Here is a 23,755-nt window from a genome sequence, read left to right as displayed (position 1 = left end):
GCCGCCTTGGCTTAATTGTTCATTGCTAGCAATCAAAGGGTCAATTTGGATGGTGTGGGTCTCCTGGGTCCGGATCAGCAGGAAGTAATTGCCTGGTTCATGAGTCAAGTTTACAAAGAGCAGCCCAAGCCGGTGAAATTTCTCTACTAGGGGCTTGGTTTGGCATTCGGGCGTCTGTTGAACCAGTATCCAATCGGGTGGGCCGTGTTTGGCTAGGTCTTCCTCCTTTATAATCCAGGTCAGGTTCTCCCAGCGTTCTATAGCAAAGGAGAGAACTGCGCCTGAAGGGGGCGTGATAGTGACTGATGCAGACTCAGTGTTAGTAGTGCCTAGTAGGATGGTCATTCTAAAGGGGTCTCCTGCCTTCCATACTGCGGCCGACACTAAAATAACTTCACAGTATGGTCCGAAAGCCTCAGTGACAAACGGCGAGGTTTCGAAATTGGCAGGGGTGGTATATCTGTCTACCACCGGGACTGTGGTGGGGGCTGGCCTGATACGGGGAAGAAACATACAAGGAATCGGAGCGAGAGGTGAAACTGTATCGGTAGGCGAGTAGCATACTAATTCTTGGGACATGGTTTTCACTCCCACACATAAAATAACAAGCTCTGGGGGTCGGATCCACTGCTCTTCACAACTGCGGAAGTTAGTGCGATCCGTGGGGGTGGTCATATTGCTCTGCTGCACAACCTTGCAGACCATCATTTCATTTCCTGCTAGGGTATTAATACATCTCCAGTGGGGGTAGGGCATTAATTTGGACGGGCGTCCCTCTGTTAGGGTGCCTGCCAGCACGAGCAAACACAGAGTAGCCAGGTGCCTCATCTCCTGGCCTTCTTTTCCTTTCTGTAGTAAAAATATCCTGGGGAGACCTGCGGATATAAGTACAGGTTCCCTGAGTTTCTTGCAGCAAAATGAATGAAGTAAAGCAGGGGGAAAAAAGGAGGGTGTTTTTCTGCCAGCACTGTCTATTAAGCGGGGTTCGAACGAGAAGTCCCAGGGGCACTAAGCGGGCCTTCCAGCTTGTTGCTCTGGGGAACTCCTGTGCGGGGGCTTTTTCCTAAAGCATGTATATTTCAGAGGGTACGTCTTTACGTCGGGCAGGGGTCGGCTGTGCGTTAGGCGGGATTATGCAAACTCGCCCCAGGGGTCCCTGGGTGCCTAGGCTGTGTGGCCTTCAGGTGCCCCTGCTTGGCGGCGGGCTGCTCTTATCTTGCGGGCTGAGAGCTATCGGTCCGGCTCGGCCTGGCCTTGCCGCTTTAAAAGGAAAAAACCTAGAGAGCGGTATCCAGCAACTATAAGGGTTGCTGCTTAAGGAGACCTTCGCTTAACTTCCTAAAATAGGCTCTCGTCATATGTTTGCAGGACAAGCAATTTTTGGAGGGACTCCTTCGGGAGGCCCCATTTTCTGGTATAAAAAAAAAGGTACACCGGGCAAAAAGAAAAATATACTGAGCAAAAGAAAAATGCACTGAGCAAAAAGAAAAACACACGGAGCAAGAAGCATACGGGTCTGGGGTACTTTCAGGTTGCCCTCACTTGGAAGGCCTGACATGGCTTTATTATAACTTCAATATGTCTCCCCCCCTTCTTTTTCCTTATACGGGACGGGCAAGGGAAAAGATAACTTTAGGCGGGGTAGGCGGCTACTGGCGGAAAGGGCCGAGTGCAGCCGAAGGTGCTCGGCAGCGCTTGTCTAAGAACGGCGGAGGCGGCGGAAATCTTTCGGCGCCATTGGGTCTGGGTTGTTCGGGGATCATCTTGGCGCGGGGGATCCTGGCTATGTAAATGAGGCACGCTGCCCCTTGTGCGTAGCGAACGCACCTCAATAACACATTCCAGAGGGCACATATTTACAAAATACTGGCGGGTCTTTTACCTTTGCACTAAAGCGTACTAAGTGGTGGCGCCGTATAGCAACTCACCATGACGAATATGAACATTAGTAAAAGAGGGATGTTGGGCTATCTGGGGGTCCTTTTCCAGGGGAGGCACGGCCCTCAAAGCCAAAGCCGACCATCATGCGAAAGCGTGGGTCTGGCAGGTGAGACCCCGAATCTACGTAGATGCGGGATCTTCACCAGCACGGCTGTGAAATGTTTTCAAACAAAGAGATCACCTTTTTTGGTGGTTTCAACGTTGGAATACTGCATTCACTTTTGGGCTAAAGCCTCTCCAAACACTTTCACACACAGCAAATCTCTTTTGCCTGTGCAATTTTTTTCCGAACACGCGGCTTAAAATCCAATTAAGAATCACTTTCGGTGGTGGTCCTATTTGGCTTTGGTTGCCGTGTTTCCCCCTAGGGTCCCAACTGTGGGGCCCGCCTAATAAAGTTAAAGAATAGAACTGGAAAAACGTTTGACATTCACATCTACATCTACATATTCTGTTGTTTCTTTTATACTAGAGCTACAAAGGTCTGGTCTAAGGGGACACAGGGTATCTCTGGCCCAGGGTGAAGGGACGTCTGGCGAATCACTGGGCAGAGGGGGGCTGGGCTGGCGGCGGCTCCCCCAGGGTCATATACTGGCGGGGCGGTCTGGAGCGGCTTCCCTTTCCATTCCTTTAATTGAGAGGCATGGAAGTATTTTAGCCAAGTGCCTCCTGTCTTCCTCTGGATAGCTACCTGATAGACGGCTGGAGAGACTCTTTTCGTGATTGGGACGGGGCCTTGCCATTTGGCGGCTAGTGAGTGTGCCTTCTGTGAGAACTTTCTATATAAAACGAGCTGTCCTTCCTCCCACTGCCTGGGGTTCCTGACCCATCCTAGTTTGCGGTCCATATCCTTCTGAGCTGTGCCTAACTTCTGGGCCACTTGCATGTGGACGGCGTGTATGGATGAGATGAGGTCCTGAACCCAGGCGTCATTAATTACTACGGGCTGCATATCAGAAGGGAGCTGCGTGTCTAGCCAGAAGGCTTCTGGGAGCTGCATTTTCCGTCCTGTCATGACCATATGGGGCGTGAGCCCGTGAACTGCGGTGGTGCCTCTGATGGCCATTAGAATTATGGGGAGTTTTTCATCCCAGTCTCTCCCGGAGGAGCGAACCATCTTGCGGAGAGCCTCCTTGAGGGTCCGGTTGGTTCTTTCTATGGCGCCGGAAGCCTGGGGATGGCCGGCTATGTGAAAGCGTTGTTGGATGCCTAACGCCTTGCAAAGTTCCTGGGTTACTTCTCCAATGAAGTGTGAGCCCAAATCGGAATCCATGACTCGCACAGTGCCCCATCTCGAAAACACATTATTGAACAGTAGTTTGGCCGTGGTGGCTGCAGTGTTATGCTTACACGGGAATGCCTCGACCCATTTACTAAAGGGATCTATGACAGTGAGACAGTAGCGATTGCTGCGGGGAGTGGGAGGAAGGGGACCGATAAAGTCAATCTGTATACGAGCCCAGGGTCCATCAATTCTCTGATACTGGAGGGGAGCTCTAGGTCCAGTTGGGTCTGCATTGACCATAGCACAAGACAGACAGTTGTCCACCCATTGTGCTACTTCGGTACGCATGCTAGGCCACCAACCAACCTCTTTGACCCTCTCCAGAGTCAGATTCTTGCCTCGGTGTCCCTGCTCGTGGACAAACTGAATCAGGTCGGCCCTGACTTCCAGTGGCACTACCCAGTGGCGTTCACCGGCTGCATCTACTGCCCAAACTATGCCTTCCTCTTCTCGGATCATTAGTCTTCCTGTCTGATCTCTTCCTGCGGCTAGGAGGTCATCTACTTCTGGGTCAGATATCTGCAGTTGTGCTAGGTCTAGTGTTCCTGCGATTCCCTGAGCCTGGCTGCGGGCTTGTGCCCGGGTGGTGACAGGGTGGAGGGGACAATCGGTGGCCGGTTCCGGTAAGGGAGCATTCTCCGAGGCGGCCGTCTTGGCTGCGAGGTCTGCCTGGTCATTCCAATAAGCGGTCTCTGAGTTTGTCTTTTGGTGTCCTTTAACATGGGTAACCTGCGTTGGGCCTGTGCGGGACTGAAGGAGCGCGGCTACTTGCTGCCATAGCTGTAGGTGGGCTACGGGTTTCCCATCACTAGCTCTCCACCCCTGATTTTGCCACACCGGGAGCCAGACCGTGGCGGCTTTGGCCGTCCAATCCGAGTCTGTGTAAATGGCAGGTGGGCTTTCTGGGGGCTCAAACTCAAGCACTGCCAGAAGCGCTTGCACCTCAGCCGCTTGGCTGGAATGGGGGCGGGCTGGACCCTTTAGAGTGCATGCGTCGCTCACTCGCACGGCGCCGTAGCCTGTCCGAGGGGAGCCTTGAGGTTACAGAAGCATGACTAGACATTTGACTCAGCAATACCAATGCTCATATGAGTCAATATTTCCAAAGTCATGCCCCTGCTTATCTGCAGTTGGCTTAATAGCACGCCAGTGTGCACATCCACGGCTTCTGCTGCAACTTCCAATATAAAATCCTCAAAACCTTTCTGTTCACAACAGTTATCTGCCACATATAATATTCAGGTTTTTTGCCATGGAAATACTATATCACAAATATTTGTGGTATTGATATAACTGACCTAGTCCCACAAGTTTCTGTGAGTGTAGAAGTATGGATATAGGAGTCCAGTTCCCAAGAGTAATGGTTTTATTTATTACATGTGTATCCCACTGTTCCTCCAAAGAGCTCAGGGCAGTGCTCCGTGTGATTATCCCATTTTTTCTGAATTCATTTCCGTGAAAGAGATCTCCAGCAAGCGGTGAATGTTGATGCAATGGGATTTCTTGTTTGCAAAGTGTTCTTAAGTAATATTTTTGGCGTAGCCACCTAATGACAGATTAGGAGGAGAGCCAGGTGCATCATTTTTTAAAAAATTTCCTCTTCAGGCCTTGTAATAGGGGAGTTAGTTTTGGCTCAGATTTCGGCGATATGCTGTCATGTATCTCTGCTGTTCATTAAGGAGACTTAGTATGAGTAGCAAGGCTTTAATAATGTCTTTGTTTCGGTTCACAGTGTGGATGATAAAGCTCCCTATCTGGCTTTGGGAGCAGTGAAGAACATTTCACTTAACGTCTCCGTCGTCAACTTTGGCGATGATGCTTACGATACCAACATAGCCTTCAACTTCTCCAGGGAGCTCTTCTTCATCAAGATGTGGCAAAAGGTCAGTCTCGGGATGGGGAAAGGTGTTTTTGTTAACCTGAAATCATTGAGATATATTAAGCTTTTACTATTCACGTTTGTCCGAGGACACTGATCAGAGAACTCAAATTGCCTGTTTATAAGATTAAATAAAAGCTTCTCCGTATTTCTAGAAACTCTACGTATTTCTCTTTCTTTACTGTTGCATACACTGTTTCAGAGGGGATGGGCAGGAGTTGTTAAAAAGTGTTTCTTGATTGCCCAGGTGCTTGTAGCTCTTCTGTCAGTTCACAAATATTAATGCAAACTAATTTTGTTGAATTGAAGATAGGGAGAATGTAGGCAACAGCCTCCCCAGGCTTCTTTCCGTGCTGTATGCTCAAAATGCTTGATCTTGACGCATTGCCCCTTAGATGAATGCTCCAAAATCCTACCAGCCAGCATGGCGGTGATTTGTGAAAAATTGTTGCCTCTTATCACATCACTCAGGGAGTGTGCCATAATTTACAAGACAAGACTTTTTCTGACTTGAGGGGGTCTCCTTGAAGGTGCTTCTGCAGGGTCTGGTCATTTATATTTAAGCATGGCTCAAGAAGATCTATTCTTCAGGATGTGGTTAAAAGTAAGCCCTTGCCCCTTTGACCTCCCAAGAAAGAATCACCTGTGACAATGATGGAGGAAGAGTTGTCATAAATTAACACCATCCTTTGCGTGGCTCCATTGTGGAGCATTTGCTTGAAATAGTAAGAGTCTGTAGTGCTTCCCAAGGTTGCTTTTAGCGATAGCTGATCTTGCATCTTTAGGTAAATCAAGCAGTAACTGTAGTTGATGGTACAGCTTTGCTTTTCTGACAGATAACTGCATGAAATGTAAACCCGTTTCAGTCATTATGTTTGACTGTGTATATGGGAAGATCACAAGCAGTGTTTCATTCCGCTCATATGGTCAAACATAGCGTCCGAAAAGGGCTATTTTCTGATAAAAATGTTGCCGATTCCCACAATTTCCCCTCATCAATTGCTAGGGAAAATTGAGATAACTACACCTAACTGGTGAGCAGAATCTCCCAGTATGATGTCAGATGTCTCATTTACCACGTAACAAAGTGCTAGGAAGTGTATTGTATCTCTTATGGCCCACATTGCATATTTTGTTTGTTTGCATGAGCACATAACAGGAGTGTGATCCGGACTGCCTGCCTGGAAAAGTAGGATTGTGTTGTCACTGCCCTTGTGTAAAAAGCTTCCTTGTTGAAAAATCAGTGTGGCAGAGAAACTTTTAGAAACTTTCCTGTTAATGACTGCGACCCAAGCGAAGTCATATTTTCCCATGTTGCCACACGAAACACATTCGCAGCAGAGGAAAACCTCCGAATAAAGACCACCCTGGCTGCCAGGTACCTAATCTCCCTTGGATAGCGCTCTGGATATGCAGTAACTCACCATATGCTTCAGTTTGTTTTTTTCATGCGCCTACTAAGCTGCGCTTAGCAGATTAAACGTAATATGCTTTCATCTGCTTATTACACCTACCCCAAAAGGGAGGACAATAAGTGGCTCTTTGTTTCAAATGGCTTATGTAAACTTCTGAAAAAGTATATTAGGTGAATAGACACACAATGTCTAATATTACGGTTGAAAGGGAAAGTTATGCCCCTGCTCAGTAATGATTAGAGAAGCGTTTACTTCATGTGAGTGTTATTGTTGCTGGCTCTCATTTCCTTCAGACTCTGAAATTTCATGACCCGTGTTAATGGCATTTCTTGGCAAGCCCCCCATACCTCTTTGCTGAGGTGAGAAAGGGCACATTGACTGATATTTAAAAGGCTTCATTTATTGAGCTGTTTCATTTTTCTTCGCTCTGTAACCAGACATCAGCAGCACCGTGGCTGCAGGCTGTAGATGCGATTTCCACCGTGTTGAAGGCCAGCCTTTAAATTGTCATTGTGAAGATGATGCTGTATGTGGTAGGCGCCCAGTTTGTCCACAGAACATGTGTCTGTCTTCTGCATCAGCATTGTGCTTGAGTTGCAATATTTTTGGCAAAAATTCTTTCAACTCCTAATTCAGCCCAGTTTTCATGCTCCTGATTGATCAGCATATGCTGAAAGTTTCACAGGGTTGGCTTACTGGGGGTGCCCCAGGGATCAAGAGATTTGCCATGCTCAGTACTCATCCCGGTTGTGTGCTGCTGCAAATAGATGCCTAGAGATCCCATCCATATTGCACTTAACTGTGTGTTATGTGCCGTCAAGTCGCCTCTGACCTATGGCGACCCTATGAATGAAAGACCTCTAAAACTTGCTCAAATTCTGCAGACTGGAGGATGTGGCTTCTTTTATTGAGTCAAACCATCTCGTTTTAGGTCTTCCTCTTTTCCTACTGCCTTCGACTTTTCCTAGCATTATTGACTTTTCCAGAGAATCTTGTGTTCTCATGATATGACCAAAGTATGATAGCCTTAGTCTTGTCATTTTAGCTTCTAGGGAGAATTCAGGCTTGATTTGACTAGGCTTATGGAAAACTGTGCCCAAACCTTGCTGCTGAGCTCAGTCTCCTGCCTTGCTTGAGACCCCTTCCTCCTCACTTAGAGAATCACAGTTAAAAACTAACTCCAGTTGCTGGCTACTATGTGCAGAGGGAGGGGGGATTAATGTGTGGTTAGATTCATACAGTAGCCTAAATTTTTAAACCATAATTCTCCGCACAACAAGGAAGAAGAAAGGAGGAGTAGGTGGACCTAGCAGCAGATGGGTGAGGAAGTGACTGTCCTGAATCTAGTACTCATCAGCTTTGCTGAGTAACCCCAAATTCTAGTAATATCAGGCATCCAAATTCTGTTCACCCAGCATGATTTTATAAACCCCCCCTTGACATCCTTTCTTGTCTTAACTAAATGTCTCTGATTTCTTTAGCCTTACTTGATGGTGATTTGTAAAATATCCTCTATCTGGGCCATTAACAACCGTCAACCTTTAATGACTCTCTTCTTTCTTTTTTGTTTTCAAGAGCGTAGGAGGCAATGAACATTGGGCTTGTTGTTTTTTGAAACAAGACCTAGAGATTTATCAGGTTTTGTTACACAGCTTTCATGCCAGAGAGGGGTTTTTTTTCTTGCTTTTAAGACTGGCAGTTTCAGATGGTGCCGAGAGATAAATGGCATCCTGAACTGAAATCCCAACAGGATGGTAATCATATATTTTTGGAATTTAGCCTTATTCGCTTACACACTGTATATCAAATTTGCCATGATAGCAGGAACTGGTGGTAATTGTTCTCTTTCATCTACTTTCTCAGCTATTCCCTTTGACAATTTTTTTACAGATCCATTTACCATCATAATGTTTTCCTTAAGAACATTATTTTTTAAAAAAAGAGTTCCTAGTTGTAATTTGCTTAGTGAATGCAAGCATATTGGTCTGAAAGTCAAAGCCAAAAGCCAAGAGCACAGTCCATGTAATCCCTTTATTAGGATCCAGAGGAGTTAGCCCTGTTAGTCTGTAGTAGCAAAATCAAAAAGAGTCCAGTAGCACCTTTAAGACTAACCAACTTTACTGTAGCATAAACTTTCGAGAATCACAGTTCTCTTCGTCAGATGAGGACCAACCCAATGGCACATAACATTGCACAAACTTGCAAGTTCCCGAGAAGTCTTCATGAGGCCAGATGTTACAAAATAAAAAAGAGGGAGGAAAGCAGATTTTAAGCAGGTTTTTCAGGATATAGTGTTATAGTGTTAATGCCAGCATAGTTTGGATTTGCTGACAAGCAAAGAACAATCAAGCTTCAAGTTGCTGCAGGCCAGGGGCCATAAGACCAGGGCTTTTTTTCAGCAGGAACGCGGGGGAACAGAGTTCCAGAACCTCTTGAACCTCGGCGGCGCGGAGGGCAATCTAAACTCCCCTCTGTCTGGAGATCAGGGGGCAGGGCCACCAGCCATGTGACCATTTTCTCTGAGGGCAACCCACTGAGTTCCACCACCTCTTTTCCCAGAAAAAAAGCCCTGCATAAGACAATGTAAAAGATGTAATAAAACAACTACACTCCTTAGTAGCTAAAGGGTTAAAAGAGTAAGAGAAATATTTTGGGCTGGGAACTATGGGACAGTAAATTAGGCATCAGGCAGGGCTGAAGGTAAGGCATCCCCAATGAAAAAAAGCCCTGCTTCTGCTTGCCACCTGCAGACAGTGTCAGAGAGAACAGGACTCGGGAAGAGGATCTTCTGGCAGGTTGGACTATCTCGTTGTTCGTGCGTTATGTGCAGATGACCGCAGCAGGTCTTTTTGGTACTTTTTTTAAAAAAAAAGTTAGATTGGCAAAACTCCCAACACTGGAACGAGTTATCAGAAACTCTGAGCCAAAATGGATTGACCAAAATTCATCTTCACCAAACGCGAGAATTTGAATTTTTGGAGGGGCTGTCGTTGGCTTTCTCAAGCGATGTGGCAATAAATGCACTTTTTAGTAAATGGCATGAATGAATGAGATCCCATTTGCTCACTGGGCAAATAGTAATGAGACTCTGTTCTGCTACATATGTCTCAAGTACCATCTGCTTTCAGAAGTCAATCGGTAGCCCTTTGCTGAGCTTTCTATTGTCCCTGCTCCTTCAACATTTCCAAATGGCCATTTTGCAAGTAGCTGTTGTGTGGTAGCAGAAAAGGAAAATGCTAGGTTGGATGTTTTTTCTTCAGTCTCTTTCAAGTCACAGAAGGACTGTGGAACATTAGATAAAATGGAGGAGAGGAGAACAATGTGAGCTGCTTTGGGTCCCCATTAATAATAACAACAGCAATAATAACTACACTTATATACCACTCTTCTAGAGAGATTAGTGCCCCACTTAGAGTGGTGAATAAGGTCAGTGTTGTTATTATCCCTACAGTCCAGCTGGAGAGCTTGAGCTGAGAGGAACGGTTTACCCAAGGCTACCTGCTGAGCTCATGGTTGTAGTGGGATTCAAACCAGCAAAGTGCTGATTCACAGCCCAACCATTTAACCACTGCTAATGCAGAAATTGGGAACAGAGGTGGATATAAATAAAAATAAATTAAAAAATAACTGGGGACAAAGGGCTTCCCACATCCCAACACCACCATGGGAGAGAGGGTGTGTGAGTGTGGATCACAACAGGAAATATGGTTCAGGGAAAATAGAATTGTAGAACAGGCAAAGGACCAGGGTAGAGTTCTTTATTTTTACTTAATACCCCACCTTTAACCCCAATGGGGACTGAAAGCTGCTTATTCTCCCCTCATCCATTTTTTCTTCACAACAAATCCTGTGGAGTAGGTTAGGCTGAAAGTTTATGACTGGCTCAAAGTCACCCAGGGAGCTTCCATGGCAGAATGGAGAATCAAACCCAGGTCGTTTAGATCCTGGTCTGTCACTCTAGCTCAAACTGTATCATGGCCAGCTTGCCATTGGACGTGGTTGTCATATTGATTCCACATGTCTGTGGATAGAGGGTCCTGAATAGCAGTCACAGGCAATATTTAACCAAACACTAAGGCCTGATTCTGACTGAGGCAGCCTCCCTGACAGACTGCACCCCCTTGAAAACTGTCCCCGCTTATAGGCTGTTGTTCTACTGTTAACCACATCTGCTTACCTCTTCAGTGAGGTTAGAGGTCATGTAAATGCAGAGTAAATTTAATTTGTAAGCACATTTGAACCTGTGGTGATTACAAAGCTTGCAGTAAAAGCTTTGCCACTTTTGTGGCTTGCTGGTGAATCATTTCAAACTACAGCAGGCTCAGATGCATCCAGAAGATAATAATTCTTAAAGATAAACAGTTATGATCAGCTGGTTTCTGTATTTCCTGAAACCAGTGCTGCTGTGTTGTGAAATTTAGATTTAGATATTCAGTGCCAAAATAATTGCTTTTATTAAATGATAAATATTGTTTCCCACGCTTCAAAAAGAGAGCATCCCGTCTTTCAGTGTTAGGACTCTGATAGTTTTCTTAATCTAGCCGTTGAGGAAGTCCCAGTTGGCGCCACTACTGAGTTCATAACAGATTTTTGAAAAGCTGCACCTGTCAAAATTCTTTCATCTATACAATAATAAAAGTATTACATCTGTAAGAATGAAAGGCTGTTTTTAAAATTTCCTTCAGAGTTTCAAATATTTTACAATATCATTTTAGACAACACTTTTCAAGTGGTTTCTGTTGGCCTAATAGATGTAACACAAAACACTTTTTGCAAACCATTAAGTAGCTACAGTGCAGAATTTTTATGTCGCAGCGCCACAGTGAAATTGTGTTTGGTTGTTGAAACCCTTGACGAGAGAGTTAACCCAACATACAGGTTATAGTAACAATATATCATAATAGCTAGTTGTATGCCAGTTTGGTTTTCTTATTATTATATTGTTCCATGTGCCCTACTCCCGAAGCAGTGAGCAGTTATAGGGGTAACACCTGGGTGGTTTCATTTGGAAAAAGAAAGACTGTGGCATTTCTGTAATATTTGCTTTATTTACAAATGTACAAGTAGAGCACAGGTGAAGGCAAGGTCCTAAAAAGAAACAGATATGCTAGACTGCATCAGATCCCCAAGGAGAGATCCGGCACTCCCATGGGCGTTTCAGTCAACTCACTGTCTGCTTCTCTTTGGCCTTCAACTGCCCTTTCTTTTCCTATAGACACATACCTGCCCCCTCCCTTCAGCTGGCAGGAAGGACCACCTCTTCTAAGCCTTGATGGGCGCATGGCCAGAACCATTTCCTGTCATGTGATGACCTCTGAGGGAATATCCTTAAGAAACATGGCTCTTCTTTTATCCTATACTCAGGTTTCTCCAAAGCCTGCTACTGAAGGCCAAACCCATACAACAAAACTGTTCACTATAAATTCATAGCAGCATCCCTGGTCAGCTATAAATGGAAAATTTTAAATCCCATATTTATTTATTTATTTATTTATTTATTTATTTATTTATTTATTTATTTATTTATTTATTTATTTGCGCTATTTGCCCCGATGACAACCGGAAGCAGCTTACATCATTCTCCTCTTCTTTGTTTTTTCCTTGCAGCAATCTTGTGAGTAAGGCTAGGGCTGAGTGTGAGACTGGCCTGAGGTCACTCAACAGCTGTATTATTTATTTACTCCATTTATACCCCACCTTTCTCCCCAGTGGTGACCCAGAGCAGGTTACCTCATTCTCTCCTCCAGCTTATCCTCACAACAACCCTGTGAGGTAGGTTAAGCTGAGAGTGTGTGACTGAGCCAAGGTCATCCAGTGACCTTCCATGGCAAAGGGGGAATTTGAACTTGGGTCTCCTAAATCCTAGTCCCAACGCTACAGCACACAAGGGGGGTGCTGATTCAAACACACATATTGTGTATGTAACTAAGAAAGAGTTTGAGGTTTAGAGATGTAAGCAGCATTCAGATGTCATGAACAAGCAGTTTCTTTGGGACATGCATTGCCCTTGAATCCTTGAGATCTCACATTCTGTCTTCCCCTTGCATACAGAGCTGTGACTGAAGACTTCTTGGTTTAGGAAGCCCTAAACAAAACTCCAAATTGTTATAATGTCTGAGTTCAGGTGCTTCAACAAATGGCAATATTTTTCTTGCCAACATCTTGGGATTCCTAACCATGATGAAATTGTATCTTAGAATCCCTGTTGCTGGGAAGAAGACAGATTCTAATCTGCTAAATTCTGGGGTGGTAGTGATTGACTGCTGCCAATGTAACAAAAGAGTCTAATAGCACCTTAATGACCAACAAATGTTTAATGGCATAAACTTTGGTAAGCCAGTGTCCTCTTCATCATATGCATCCTAAATGTTAAGGTTGCTCTCAGGGCTTTTTTTCTGGGAAAAGAGGTGGTGGAACTCAGTGGGTTGCCCTCGGAGAAAATGGTCACATGTCTGGTGGCCCCGCCCCCTGATCTCCAGACAGAGGGGAGTTTAGATCCGCGCAATCTAAACCTCCCTCTGTCTGGAGATCAGGGGGCGGGGCCACCAGCCATGTGACCATTTTCAAGAGGTTCCGGAACTCTGTTCCACTGCGTTCCTGCTGAAAAAAAACCCTGGTTGCTCTGATACACAATCCCATTTCATTTGGATAGGCAGTCTCCTGATGAGAACTTTTATAAAAAAAAGGTTGATGGTGCCATTCAAAATATTTGTGGCCTCTATGTGGAAAAAGGTGTTCCCTTCTCAGTAGGCTACTTCTCTGTGTTATTCGATTTGTTTTATTTATTTGTTTGTTTGTGTCATTTATATTCTGCCTTTCTCACTGAGACTCAAGGCAGATTACATAGTATGAGATTAGTACAATCAGGCACAAGGACAAGGGCAGGCATTTTCATACAGTGTCAAGAACATTTCCATAAACAATGTCATGGGGTAAATGAATATAAGTTTACAAAGACATAGGATTAGCAGGGATCCAGTATGGGGTTGAGGAATTGCTGAAACAGAACATAATCAATTCTAGGACTTATATTAAACAACATAAAGCACAGGTAGTATATAGGAGTACATATTTAAAGCAACAGATAATATGTAAGGCAACATAATGGTGAAATCTATGGTTTATAACTCATTAGCGAAACATCTGGGACCCCTTTCCTACAATACCACCCTCTTAGCTGAGAAAAAGGCCTTTTTGAATAATTTAGTTTTGCATTGTTTGCGGAAAGCCAGGAGGGTGGGGGCTCTCCTGACCTCCTCAGACGCCATTCCATAGGGTGGGGGCCACCACAGAGAAAGCCCGTGTACGGGCTGCTGTTGATTTCGCCCATGTACAGGCTGGCACCTGCAAGAGACCCTGTTCAGATGAGTGAAGCTGCCATGGAGGGACATAGGGAGGGAGGCGGTCCCATAGGTATGCTGGGCTGCGTTTCAGTTGTTCTTCTGAAGGAGTTTCTACCTTGTTTGAGCAAAAGGTTAGTTAAGAAAGTATCTTTTAAACACATGCACACCCACTGAAATGTGGATACACTCGACATAGCTGATAGACCACTTACAATTCTGGCCTCACTCGTGCAATCCTTTTTACCCTCCTTTCCTGTTATTTTTCCTAGTTTGTAGTAAACTGTACTTTGCTGTAGCATCTAAATTGGCAGGATTTCTACAAGTCAGGATTTTGGACTGAGATCAACCTGCTGATCACAAGCTAGGAAACTAGCAAATTAGATTTCAGCAAACAAAGGAAACAGGGATAAGGAATTGTGCAAGCAAGACTGAGATTTCTTCCAGGCTTATTCAAATAATACCACCAAACCAAAGTTTGGCATAATGTCTGAATCAAGCCAATGACAGCTATTCAAGAACTTCGTCCTCACTTCTTAGTGACTGTATTATATTTTTTTTTCAAACTGAACTTTATTCCTAAAATATAACTAATTTAATAGCCTGTATTTAACTTCTGGGACTCCAGAAAATGCATTCTTGATAGGTTGCCATTTTGCTTTTCTTTTTCCCTTGGGAGTCTCTATAGTAACTTAAAAAATTAGCAGTTTATTTCTTTGACCCAGAGACTGTAGGAAACTACTGTACATTCTATAACTAGGTGCACAGATCATGGTTTAAATAAAAGAATTAGGCTCAGATTAAGGAGGCAAAGACAGGAAACTAATTTATCTAAGTTATAAATTTACCTTTTCCCCCTCAAAGTTTTATCAGCCTTCCATTAGTCTCTTAGCTGTTTCTCTTTCCTCAGATTACTCGTGAATTAGTTTTCTGATAGCTTGTAGTGCTTTTTTGATCTCTATCTAGAAGAGCTTTGAAGTCTAGTGAGATATGTGCTTTGAGTTTGTCTTCAGATCTTGATTTCCAGACAGGAAAATCCAAGAGGTGAATGATTGCGATAGTGCAGTGCCCAACCATGTGTGTATCCTACTCTTGCTGGAGACAACAGGCCAAGAGGTTTTGTTTTCACAATATGTCAGCTTCAGAGGGATTCTGGTGTTAGCCTGTGGCAAAGCAGTAAAGAGTTCTTTGGCACCTTAAAGGAAAACATATTTATTGTGGCAAAGGCTTTAATGAACCAGTGCTGGCTTCTTCAGATGTGGGAAATATAGACTGTACCTGGGTACAAACAGGGCTTTTTTTCTGGGAAAAGAGGTGGTGGAACTCAGTGGGTTGCCCTTGGAGAAAATGGTCACATGGCTGGTGGCCCCGCCCCCTGATCTCCAGACAGAGAGGAGTTTAGATTGCCCTCTGCGCCGCTGTGCAGAGGGCAATCTAAACTCCCCTCTTTCTGGAGATTAGGGGGCGGGGCCACCAGCTGTTTTCAAGAGGTTCCGGAACTCCGTTCCCCCGCGTTCCAGCTGAAAAAAAGCCCTGGGTAGAAACAGAAGAATGATAGGGGAGGGGTATCAAAAGTCAGGCCAGAAGGCCCAGCAGGAAGGTGTGCTACTTTACAGAGAGATTGTCAAAACAGTAAACAATCCAATCAGATCGGGGAATACTAATAGTAATTTAAGCGATAAATTGGTCTTCTTGGTCAAAAGAGATCACAGTGCTAACCTCAGCATAATTTGTACCTGAATTCTTTTCTAAACACCATGGAGGCATCATAACTGATCTGGAGACATGCTTGCAGTTTAATGAGGAGATGATTGGTATGTACTCATTATATATTTACATGCAGATCTTGAAGTGGCAAAGCAAAATGTATAGTATACACAAACATTTAAAGAGGGAGAATTGACTTTCTCTAGCAAGCTAGTCATTCCCCCAGTCTGCAAAAACACAATATCCTCTACAGACTGCAGGTCATGTATCTTCTGCTATATTGTTTCCCATCCTGGTACCATATCTGGGATGAGCTGCAATGGACTTAGGTCTGAGTGGAACTTCCCCCTGTAATTGGTGTCTTAGTGCCCCTACTTCACATGATCTACTGACATTGTGATGTGCCATGGAACCCCATTCTGTTTTGGCCCTCTGAGGCATCTAAGTGCTCAGTGCTTGTCCTGAATCTTCACCCAACCATGTGCCAGCCTCCTGAGTCCACCCGACTCTTGGAGGTCTTTTATTTTTCTTCAGTGCATAGCCACCAGCTGGTCAATTTTGCAAATTCCTGCCAAGGGGGCCAGCAATCCCAGCTTCCCTTCTGCATTGCCTTTTAAAGGCTTCACCTAATGCCCATGTCTCCCTATGACTGGTAACCAAATGAACGGCTTATTGCACTTTTTAAAAATTATTATTGTTGTTGTTGTTATTTATAGCCTGCCCTCCCTGCGAGCAGGCTCAGGGTGGGTTACAGCAATAAATAAGAATACAAAAGATAAAAACACTAAAATCACATGTCTATGGATATAACATCCTATAATCGTGCTCAACAAACAAATTTCAGTATTCCAGATGGGCCCCCTTCACCTTTCCTGCACACCATATATAAGAAGAAAGGTGGAGGTGTGGGTTGGTATTCTATAACTACTCATGCGTGGGTGTGGGGCAGATGACCATATGACCCCCCTGCTAGTAGGAGACCGGCAGGGAGGCTGATTAGATGGATCCAAATGCTGGCCTCAACCATATGCCTGGCGGATCATCTCTGTCTTGCAGGCCCACCGAAAAGATACAAGATCTTGGTGGGTCCACGTATCTTCTGACAGAGAGTTCCACCAGGTCAGAGCCGGGACGGAGAACACCCAGGGAAACAGTGCCACTTGCACATACCCAGGGAAACAGTGATCTAACAACCAACCACTTCTCTTCCTCTGACACCTGTTTTAGATAGTGTGTTCAAATGGTGCAGGTCTATGTGGTATGGAGAGCAACTTACCATCATTTAAAATAAAATAAAAAGTTTATTGAAAAACTCCGCTCACATACTCTGCACAGCAGTGGATGAGATAAAAAGATGGTTTTTTCCAACTCCGCCAGAAACTGGCAGAGAATATGAGCAATCTGTTCCTATCATTTGTGGCCCAGATTGTATTGGGGAAGGAGAGAGGAAAACCACCTGCTTCCCCCATCCCACAGTGAGAATTTGGGCTTCAGAGAATGGGAGTAGAAGGTTCCTGTTCTCTGCAACCGTTTTGTCAGATTTTGGTGGAGGGAGAAAAAACAAAAACCAATAGCTCCTTTCATCTTCTCCAGAAACTGACACATGGACTGCAAAGAATAGGAGCAATTGGGGGGAGGGGAATGATCTTCTCCCCCCCCCCCAAAATTACTTGGACTGCAGAGCACAAGAGCAGTGTGCTGATTTTCACTGCACCCCAAGCGGGCAAGAAGTCAATTGCTCTTGTTCTTCCCACCCCAAGCTTCTCCCTGTGTTCCAGCCTTGCTGGGACACAGAGAGAAGCTTGGGTAGTGGGGTGGAGAACAGACAAAGAAGCTACGCTGGCATCTGCTGAGAGTCAGCCTTGGATTTCCACCTTCGAACTTCTTAGTAGGTCCCTGCCAGGTGGGGACTCTTCAAGAAGTTGGGGAGGCAGTTTCTGTTTGGCAGCCTTCCCAGTTTTTCCTTAGGAGCTCAGCAGTTTGGGTGATCAGCTCACCTGTGCTTGGGACACAGCATGTTTGGCTGTCAAACACACCTTCAGCATAGAATTCACACATCTTTAAAATAAACTAAACCACAAGGGTATGAATAAGAAAAATATGGTTTACATTTAACAGTAAACAGTGACAGTGGGAAACAAGATAGTATACAGAAATATATAAGATTCCATTCTCCTCATAGGGGTAGTCTGGCCAAAAGGGTTTTTTTAAAAAAAAAATTGTACGGACACCCCCCTCCCCCCATCACCACATAATGCCTTGAATATTAACCAAATTTATTTTAGTAGCTTAATGAATGTGATACTGGAAGCTGCTCCTTTCCAGTGTTTGTTGAAGAAAAATCATACAAGGTCAAATTGTTAGAATTTCAATCCAGAAAGATCTCAGCAAAAATTCTTACTACCTTTGTCAAGAGTGGAATGTACATAAAGCCTGGTTCAATAGTGCCTGTAATTTGTTTCATACAAAGTCACTTCTGTAAAGAGGCTTCTTTCTGGTCTTTCACTGTATTTGAGACATATTAGTTTTGGCTCTTAAGAAATGAAGTTTCTTTTACTTGGCAGCAAGACACAGTTGCCTTTAAAAACTTTACCCTATATCTCACTGATGAATGAATAGAGCTATGTGAGTGTGAAAGTGTTTATGGAACAAGAGCTTTGAATTTGTTAATCAAAACCACAATATGAATAAACCTTAGTATAATGTTCCCATCTCCCCCCCTGCCCCCATCCAGTTGATGGAACAGAACAAACGTCTGTCTGGCCATAACTATTTCCCCCCAATAGTGTTTTTTTAATTGTGATTTTTTAAAAACATGAGAGCAAACAATGCTGATGACCCAATGGGGCTGCCATTTTCTTTGGACTGTGTGGTTCTGCCTTCCATGGGAGTTGATTTGGACTTTAAAAATGGCTCCCTCCATGGGAGTTACCTGTAACTGGCAACAATGTGGCTCAGGAAGACTTTAAGGCAGGGCTTTTTTTCTGGGAAAAGAGGTGGTGGAACTCAGTGGTGGAACTCAGGACCACACAATGATGTCACTGTGGATCAGCTTGAACAAGGGGGGAGTTTTTTAAACTTTAAATCGCCCTTGGCGAAAATGGTCACATGGCCAATGGCCCTGCCCCCTGATCTCCAGACAGAGGGGAGTTTAGATTGCCCTCCATGCCAGGCGCGGAGGGCAATCTAAACTCCCCTCTGGCTGGGAATCAGGGGGTGGGGCGACTGGCCATGTGACCATTTTCAAGAGGTGCCGGAACTCCATTCCACCATGTTCCGGCTGAAAAAAGCCCTGCTTTAAGGTAATGTGACCACACAGTGATCAGATTGGATCAGTCTGTAGTACATATCATGCTGGGTGTTAGTCAGTGTGGAGCGATCATAAATGCAATCTCTGGAGTTGCGCTTGTCTCTCCATATCAGCATGAGATATTTCTACTGAATCGTATTCAGTTTCTGGATGTGATACAGAGAGTGACGCTGGATAAACATCTGATGAAGTGACAATTTTCTCATTTGAATTGTGACAGGAAATTCTTATTGGTTATTTCTGTGAAAACTGAAAGTTCTCTCTTACGGAGATGAAAGAATTGTATTTCTTAAACAGTGCCAGATTTTAACTTTTTTGTTCTGAGCTTTTGCATGTAAAACATTTTGAAATGAGTTTCAGGTGGGTAGCTGTGTTAGTTTGTGGTAGAAGAGCAAAATTTGAATCCAGTAGTATCTTAAAGACCAACAGAGTTTTCCAGGGTATAAACTTTTGTGAGTCAAAGCTCACTTTATCAGACATGGTTTTTGACAAAGTAAGCTTTGATTCACAAAATGTTGTATCCTGGAAAACTGTGTATGCACTAAAGTGCCCCTGAGATCAGAGTTTTAAATGGAATCATTAAATTTCTTTTGATTTCCACTTTTAAAATCAAAACAATGCTTTCATTCTCTTTGTTTCCTGTAGAGTCACACACTTATTTTCAATAGGCAACATAGTTGCCTTGACGGCTGAAATAAGAAGTTGGGTTGGGGCCTGTAGAGTTAAGCATCAGGGCTCCTAAGGCGGTGGAAGGTTTCACTTAAGTGAATCTTACAAGTTGACATCGGGGTCACAAACAGGCCAAGATGACTCACCAGTAGGAACAGGGCATCCCATAAACTGGGCTTTGGTGCATCATATAGTTCCAGAAAGATACAAAGCTGGAGAGTATGCAGCCAGCTCTGGTGTTAGGGTTGCCAGGTGTCTGGTATTTATCCAGACAGTCCAGTATTTGGGGGGACTGTCCATGGGAAACATTCCCCAAATACCAGACACCTGGCCCCTCCTTCCCCCTCCTCTGTCACCTACCCAGCCACCCAGCCTCCTGCAGCTGCGCAGCATTCCCACCAGCCCGGGGAAGAGGCCAGCAGCCCAGACACCCAGCCTCCTGTGCAGTGCTAGCAGGAATGGACTGCCCAGCCATCCTCCTGCAGCTGTGTGGTGCTGCATGGGAGTGGCCAACCAGTCTGGGTGCCTGGCTGGCCTCCTGCAGCTGTGTGGCACCTCATGGGTGTGGCCAGCCAGGAAGTGGGTTGGCATCTTGACGTCACTTCCTGTAGTGACATCATTGTGCCAGCTGGGAGCGCTTTTGTGTGCTGCATGCACGAACATTAGGAAAAGGTTCATGCCGTCTCTCCCCGCCCCCCGGGAGTCTGGTATTATTCCAGACCTATCTGGCAACCCTATCTGGTGAGTCTACAGTTTGTCTTTGAGGACTTTGCATGCTGCTCAGACATGTTGTACCTGCTGGGTTTCCCAGTGTTAAGGTAGGAAGCAGATTTTGGCCTCCAAGTACAATGGTACAACTTACATGGGAGAAAGTAAAGAGGTGGAAAAGAGTTCTCCCTTAGCCTCCAGGTATTGCTTGATCAATCATTGCTAATTACTGGTTTCATCTCAAATTTCTGGTTTTATTCCTTCTTTGAACAAGGCATTAACAAATGCAGTCTTTTTTGGAAAACAACACAGTGGGAGACATTGTTATTAATGAAACCATTTTTTTTTCATAGCTTAGTCTCTTTTAAAATGAATGAAGGCCAAAAAAGATTTTAAAAGACAGAGAAAATAAAAGTGAGTCCAAAAAGAGATTCCCGCCAGGACCTGGTTAAGGGAGCCTCTGCTAAATGCCATTAAAGCCAGAAGAGTCTTCTATCATAAGAACCTTGCCTGCAGAGGGGAAAGACTTTTCCTTTTTTGGTATGAAACGAAAGAACTGGCTTTTGTGCTGATGATAATCTTGCATCAGCACATCCCAGAGTGCATGCAAATGGAAATCCAGAAGTAACTCCACCCCTGAGCCAAAATCGCATGCAGTCTAACAGGCAGCAGCGGAAAGAACCCAGAAAATAAGGGAGGCTTGGTTTGAATAAGTCCACGGGCATTTAGTTGCTTATTCAGAACTTTGCATCTACAAGGGCTGCTCTGCAAATTTCACAAGAATCTGTTTATTTTATGTATGTTGTTTTAAAAAATCAATTTCCAGAGCTTCCTGTTTCCAGACTGGGCCGGATGTTCCTCATATCCAGCCTGTCTTTGCAGCATTTTAGCACATGTTGCTTCCATTCCCACTGCAGAACTAGAAAGAGGCACCAAAGGAACATTTATTTGAATTCTTGTTGCTACTCTACTTCCTACCCATGCCAATATTTTGATTATGATGAAAGATCTGATATTATCTAAGATAATGTGTGTTGATAATAAGCTGGGGTTTGGTTCTCAGATCATTGTTTATGGCATCCATTTAAAGGTTAAAATCCAGCAACTTGTGGGTTTTCTCTACTTTTAACCTAAACTTCTGCAAAATCCATTGGCCAAATTAATACCGCCCCCCCCCCCAAATCTTGAGTGGCATCCTTCAGATACCCATACAGATGCATGTTCTGATTGTACATTTCATTTAGTTACCACGGTTGCCAGCCAATAGTGGGAGTGTGGCAGTGGACATGGGAGGGCACTGTATGTGCAGCAGTATTACATCACTTCCGGGGAAAACCAGGACATGGCACCGTGCCTCTCTAGGAATTGCTGGAAAGTCTGTGGCAATATAACCTTAGTTATATCAGTTCTTCATGTGTGTGTGTATGTATGTTTGATTAGCAGCTGCATAGCATGGTAGGTTTTGAAGTTCTAAGGCTTAAAATGATAGCTGTAAACAAATAATTCTTATTCATGTGTTCCTGTTGCAAAGGGGTAAAAATTATTAGGCATGGAATATTAGAATATTTTAAGAATATAGCTATTTGGGTATTTAAGTTATTTAAAATATTATAACAGTTATGCAAGTAGTTTGATGTGAAAAAGAATAACCACCTGAACCTTTGAATTAATATTTTGAAATGACAGAACCCAAATTCTGCTTTGTACATTTTGACAAAAGTCTGACATGATTTTAAGAGATGAGCCATGTGTATGTATGTGTGATTTATTAATTAAAATATTTGTGCCCTGCCTTTGCTTTTGGTTCAATCTTTTCTTTAGTTAATATGATATAGCTTGCAAATTTTGCAGATGTATTGTTCTTTGGGGAAAAGGTGCACATTTTGGGCTATTTAAAAGTGTAACTGTGGAACCCCTTTGGAAGCTGGACAAAAGAAAATTCCTGAAGGCAGATCTGTAGGACAAATCCGTAACCAGCAGTTCCTCAGAGCCCATTTCTGACAAACCACTATGAACTTTAGGCTGGTTCATTTGGTTCGTTTTTTGGTTCGTCACTACAGACAGCCTGGCACGGGTCAATCAGTTTCCTAGGCAACAGGGGATGGACTTCCTGCAGACCTTCTGCTGACCTAGAAGTGGCCTTCTGCTGGCCCAGAAGTGACCTTCTGTTAATCCGGAAGTGGTGATTTGCTGGCCTGGAAGTCACATTTTCACGAACCAAAACGAACCGATTTGTGAACTGGGGCAGGTTCGTGAAATGTGACGAACCACTAACCGCTCAGTTCATTTTTTTCCAGTTCGTGCCCATCTCTAGTTGGTAGAACCCAAGTGGGTTCTACCAAGTGTCAGACAGTGGCTTACTAAAAGTTGCAATCCAGCCTATCTCTTGCAATTAGACATGAGTCCATTGGTTTCAAAAGATTTTAATGAATATAAACAACCATTATAGTCCACTAACCAAGATGCAATATCCTAGCTGGTACACGAGTATTGTTACGAATGACAGGCAAAAGTTAAGGTACAGAATAGCATAACCCTGCAGGTCCCATCCTCCCCCCATAGTTCTCAAAACAAATGGCTTGAGGCTGAGAGAGTGAAACTTTCCCAAGGCTGGAAAGGTTGTAGTCATAACATTTCTCTTCTTTGAGATAACTGTTACTGGACTGCTTGTCACCTGCAAAAGAAGCACTTAAAACACTGACAGGATTAAAATGGAGTCTCTTTGGTTAGATCACATAGGAACCATAGTCAGTCCTGACAGTGGGTACATAGGGAAATGCTCAAGTGCATAACAGATCTTTTGAGCACTCTAAATTTGAGGTGCGCTTGTTGCCACTTCTTTTAGGTGACTTTTAAGCATTTATGTCAAGGACATCAAGTCAGTTCGACAACAGGCATGGTAGTAAGCTAATTTCAGATGCTTAAATCACGTTGTCAATATAATGATTGAGAATAGGATCCACAGCTTGGCAGGGCGGGTTGTAGTGGCAGATGGTTCATAAAAGAGAAAACTATATTTATTCAAAGCAGTGCTGAGTAGTGGATTCTGGACCCTCATCCTATTCTGCCTAGCATCCCACCTTGCTTGGTAATAATAGCCCATGTGCAATACTCTGCCTCAGACTTTTAAAAAAATGTGCCAGGTAAATTTCTAATTTTTTCCCCAACTGCTTAAACAGACAGTGTCATACTTACTGAATTCTTTTCTTATGTGCTAACTTTTCTTCATACAGTTTACAAATTTAGAGGAGAGTAGTAGGAGGGAAGACATCCAGAAATCTTTTTTTTTTTTGTTCCTTCAGTTGGAAACGTCATGTGCAGATCAACACTTGTGATCTCATGCTCCACAAATAACTTAGCTGGGAGGGAGGGACAGGTTTGCTGCAATTAATTCTACTGAACTCACCCTCCAAAAGTGAGCAGGGAATTAAAGGATGTGAAACCAAAGTTTGTTGGATTGGGGTGTGTGATGTGCCTTCAGCACTTGCTAATGAGATCATG

General features: G+C 44.1%; 1 protein-coding gene across 1 annotated transcript in view; it reads left to right on the top strand.

Moving 5' to 3' along the window:
• Nucleotides 1-23,755, top strand: part of ITGA9 (integrin subunit alpha 9) — a 288,361-nt gene that overhangs the window by 180,031 nt on the left and 84,575 nt on the right. The window contains exon 18 of the mRNA XM_054992076.1: nucleotides 4,959-5,109. Coding sequence (XP_054848051.1) covers nucleotides 4,959-5,109 — 151 coding nt within the window. The remainder of the gene's footprint in view (nucleotides 1-4,958; nucleotides 5,110-23,755) is intronic.

Source organism: Eublepharis macularius, chromosome 11 (assembly GCF_028583425.1).
Source record: "Eublepharis macularius isolate TG4126 chromosome 11, MPM_Emac_v1.0, whole genome shotgun sequence".
NCBI lineage: Eukaryota > Metazoa > Chordata > Lepidosauria > Squamata > Eublepharidae > Eublepharis > Eublepharis macularius.
The sequence above is the reverse complement of the archived record's forward strand: the minus strand, read 5'-3'. Positions and strand labels throughout refer to the sequence as shown.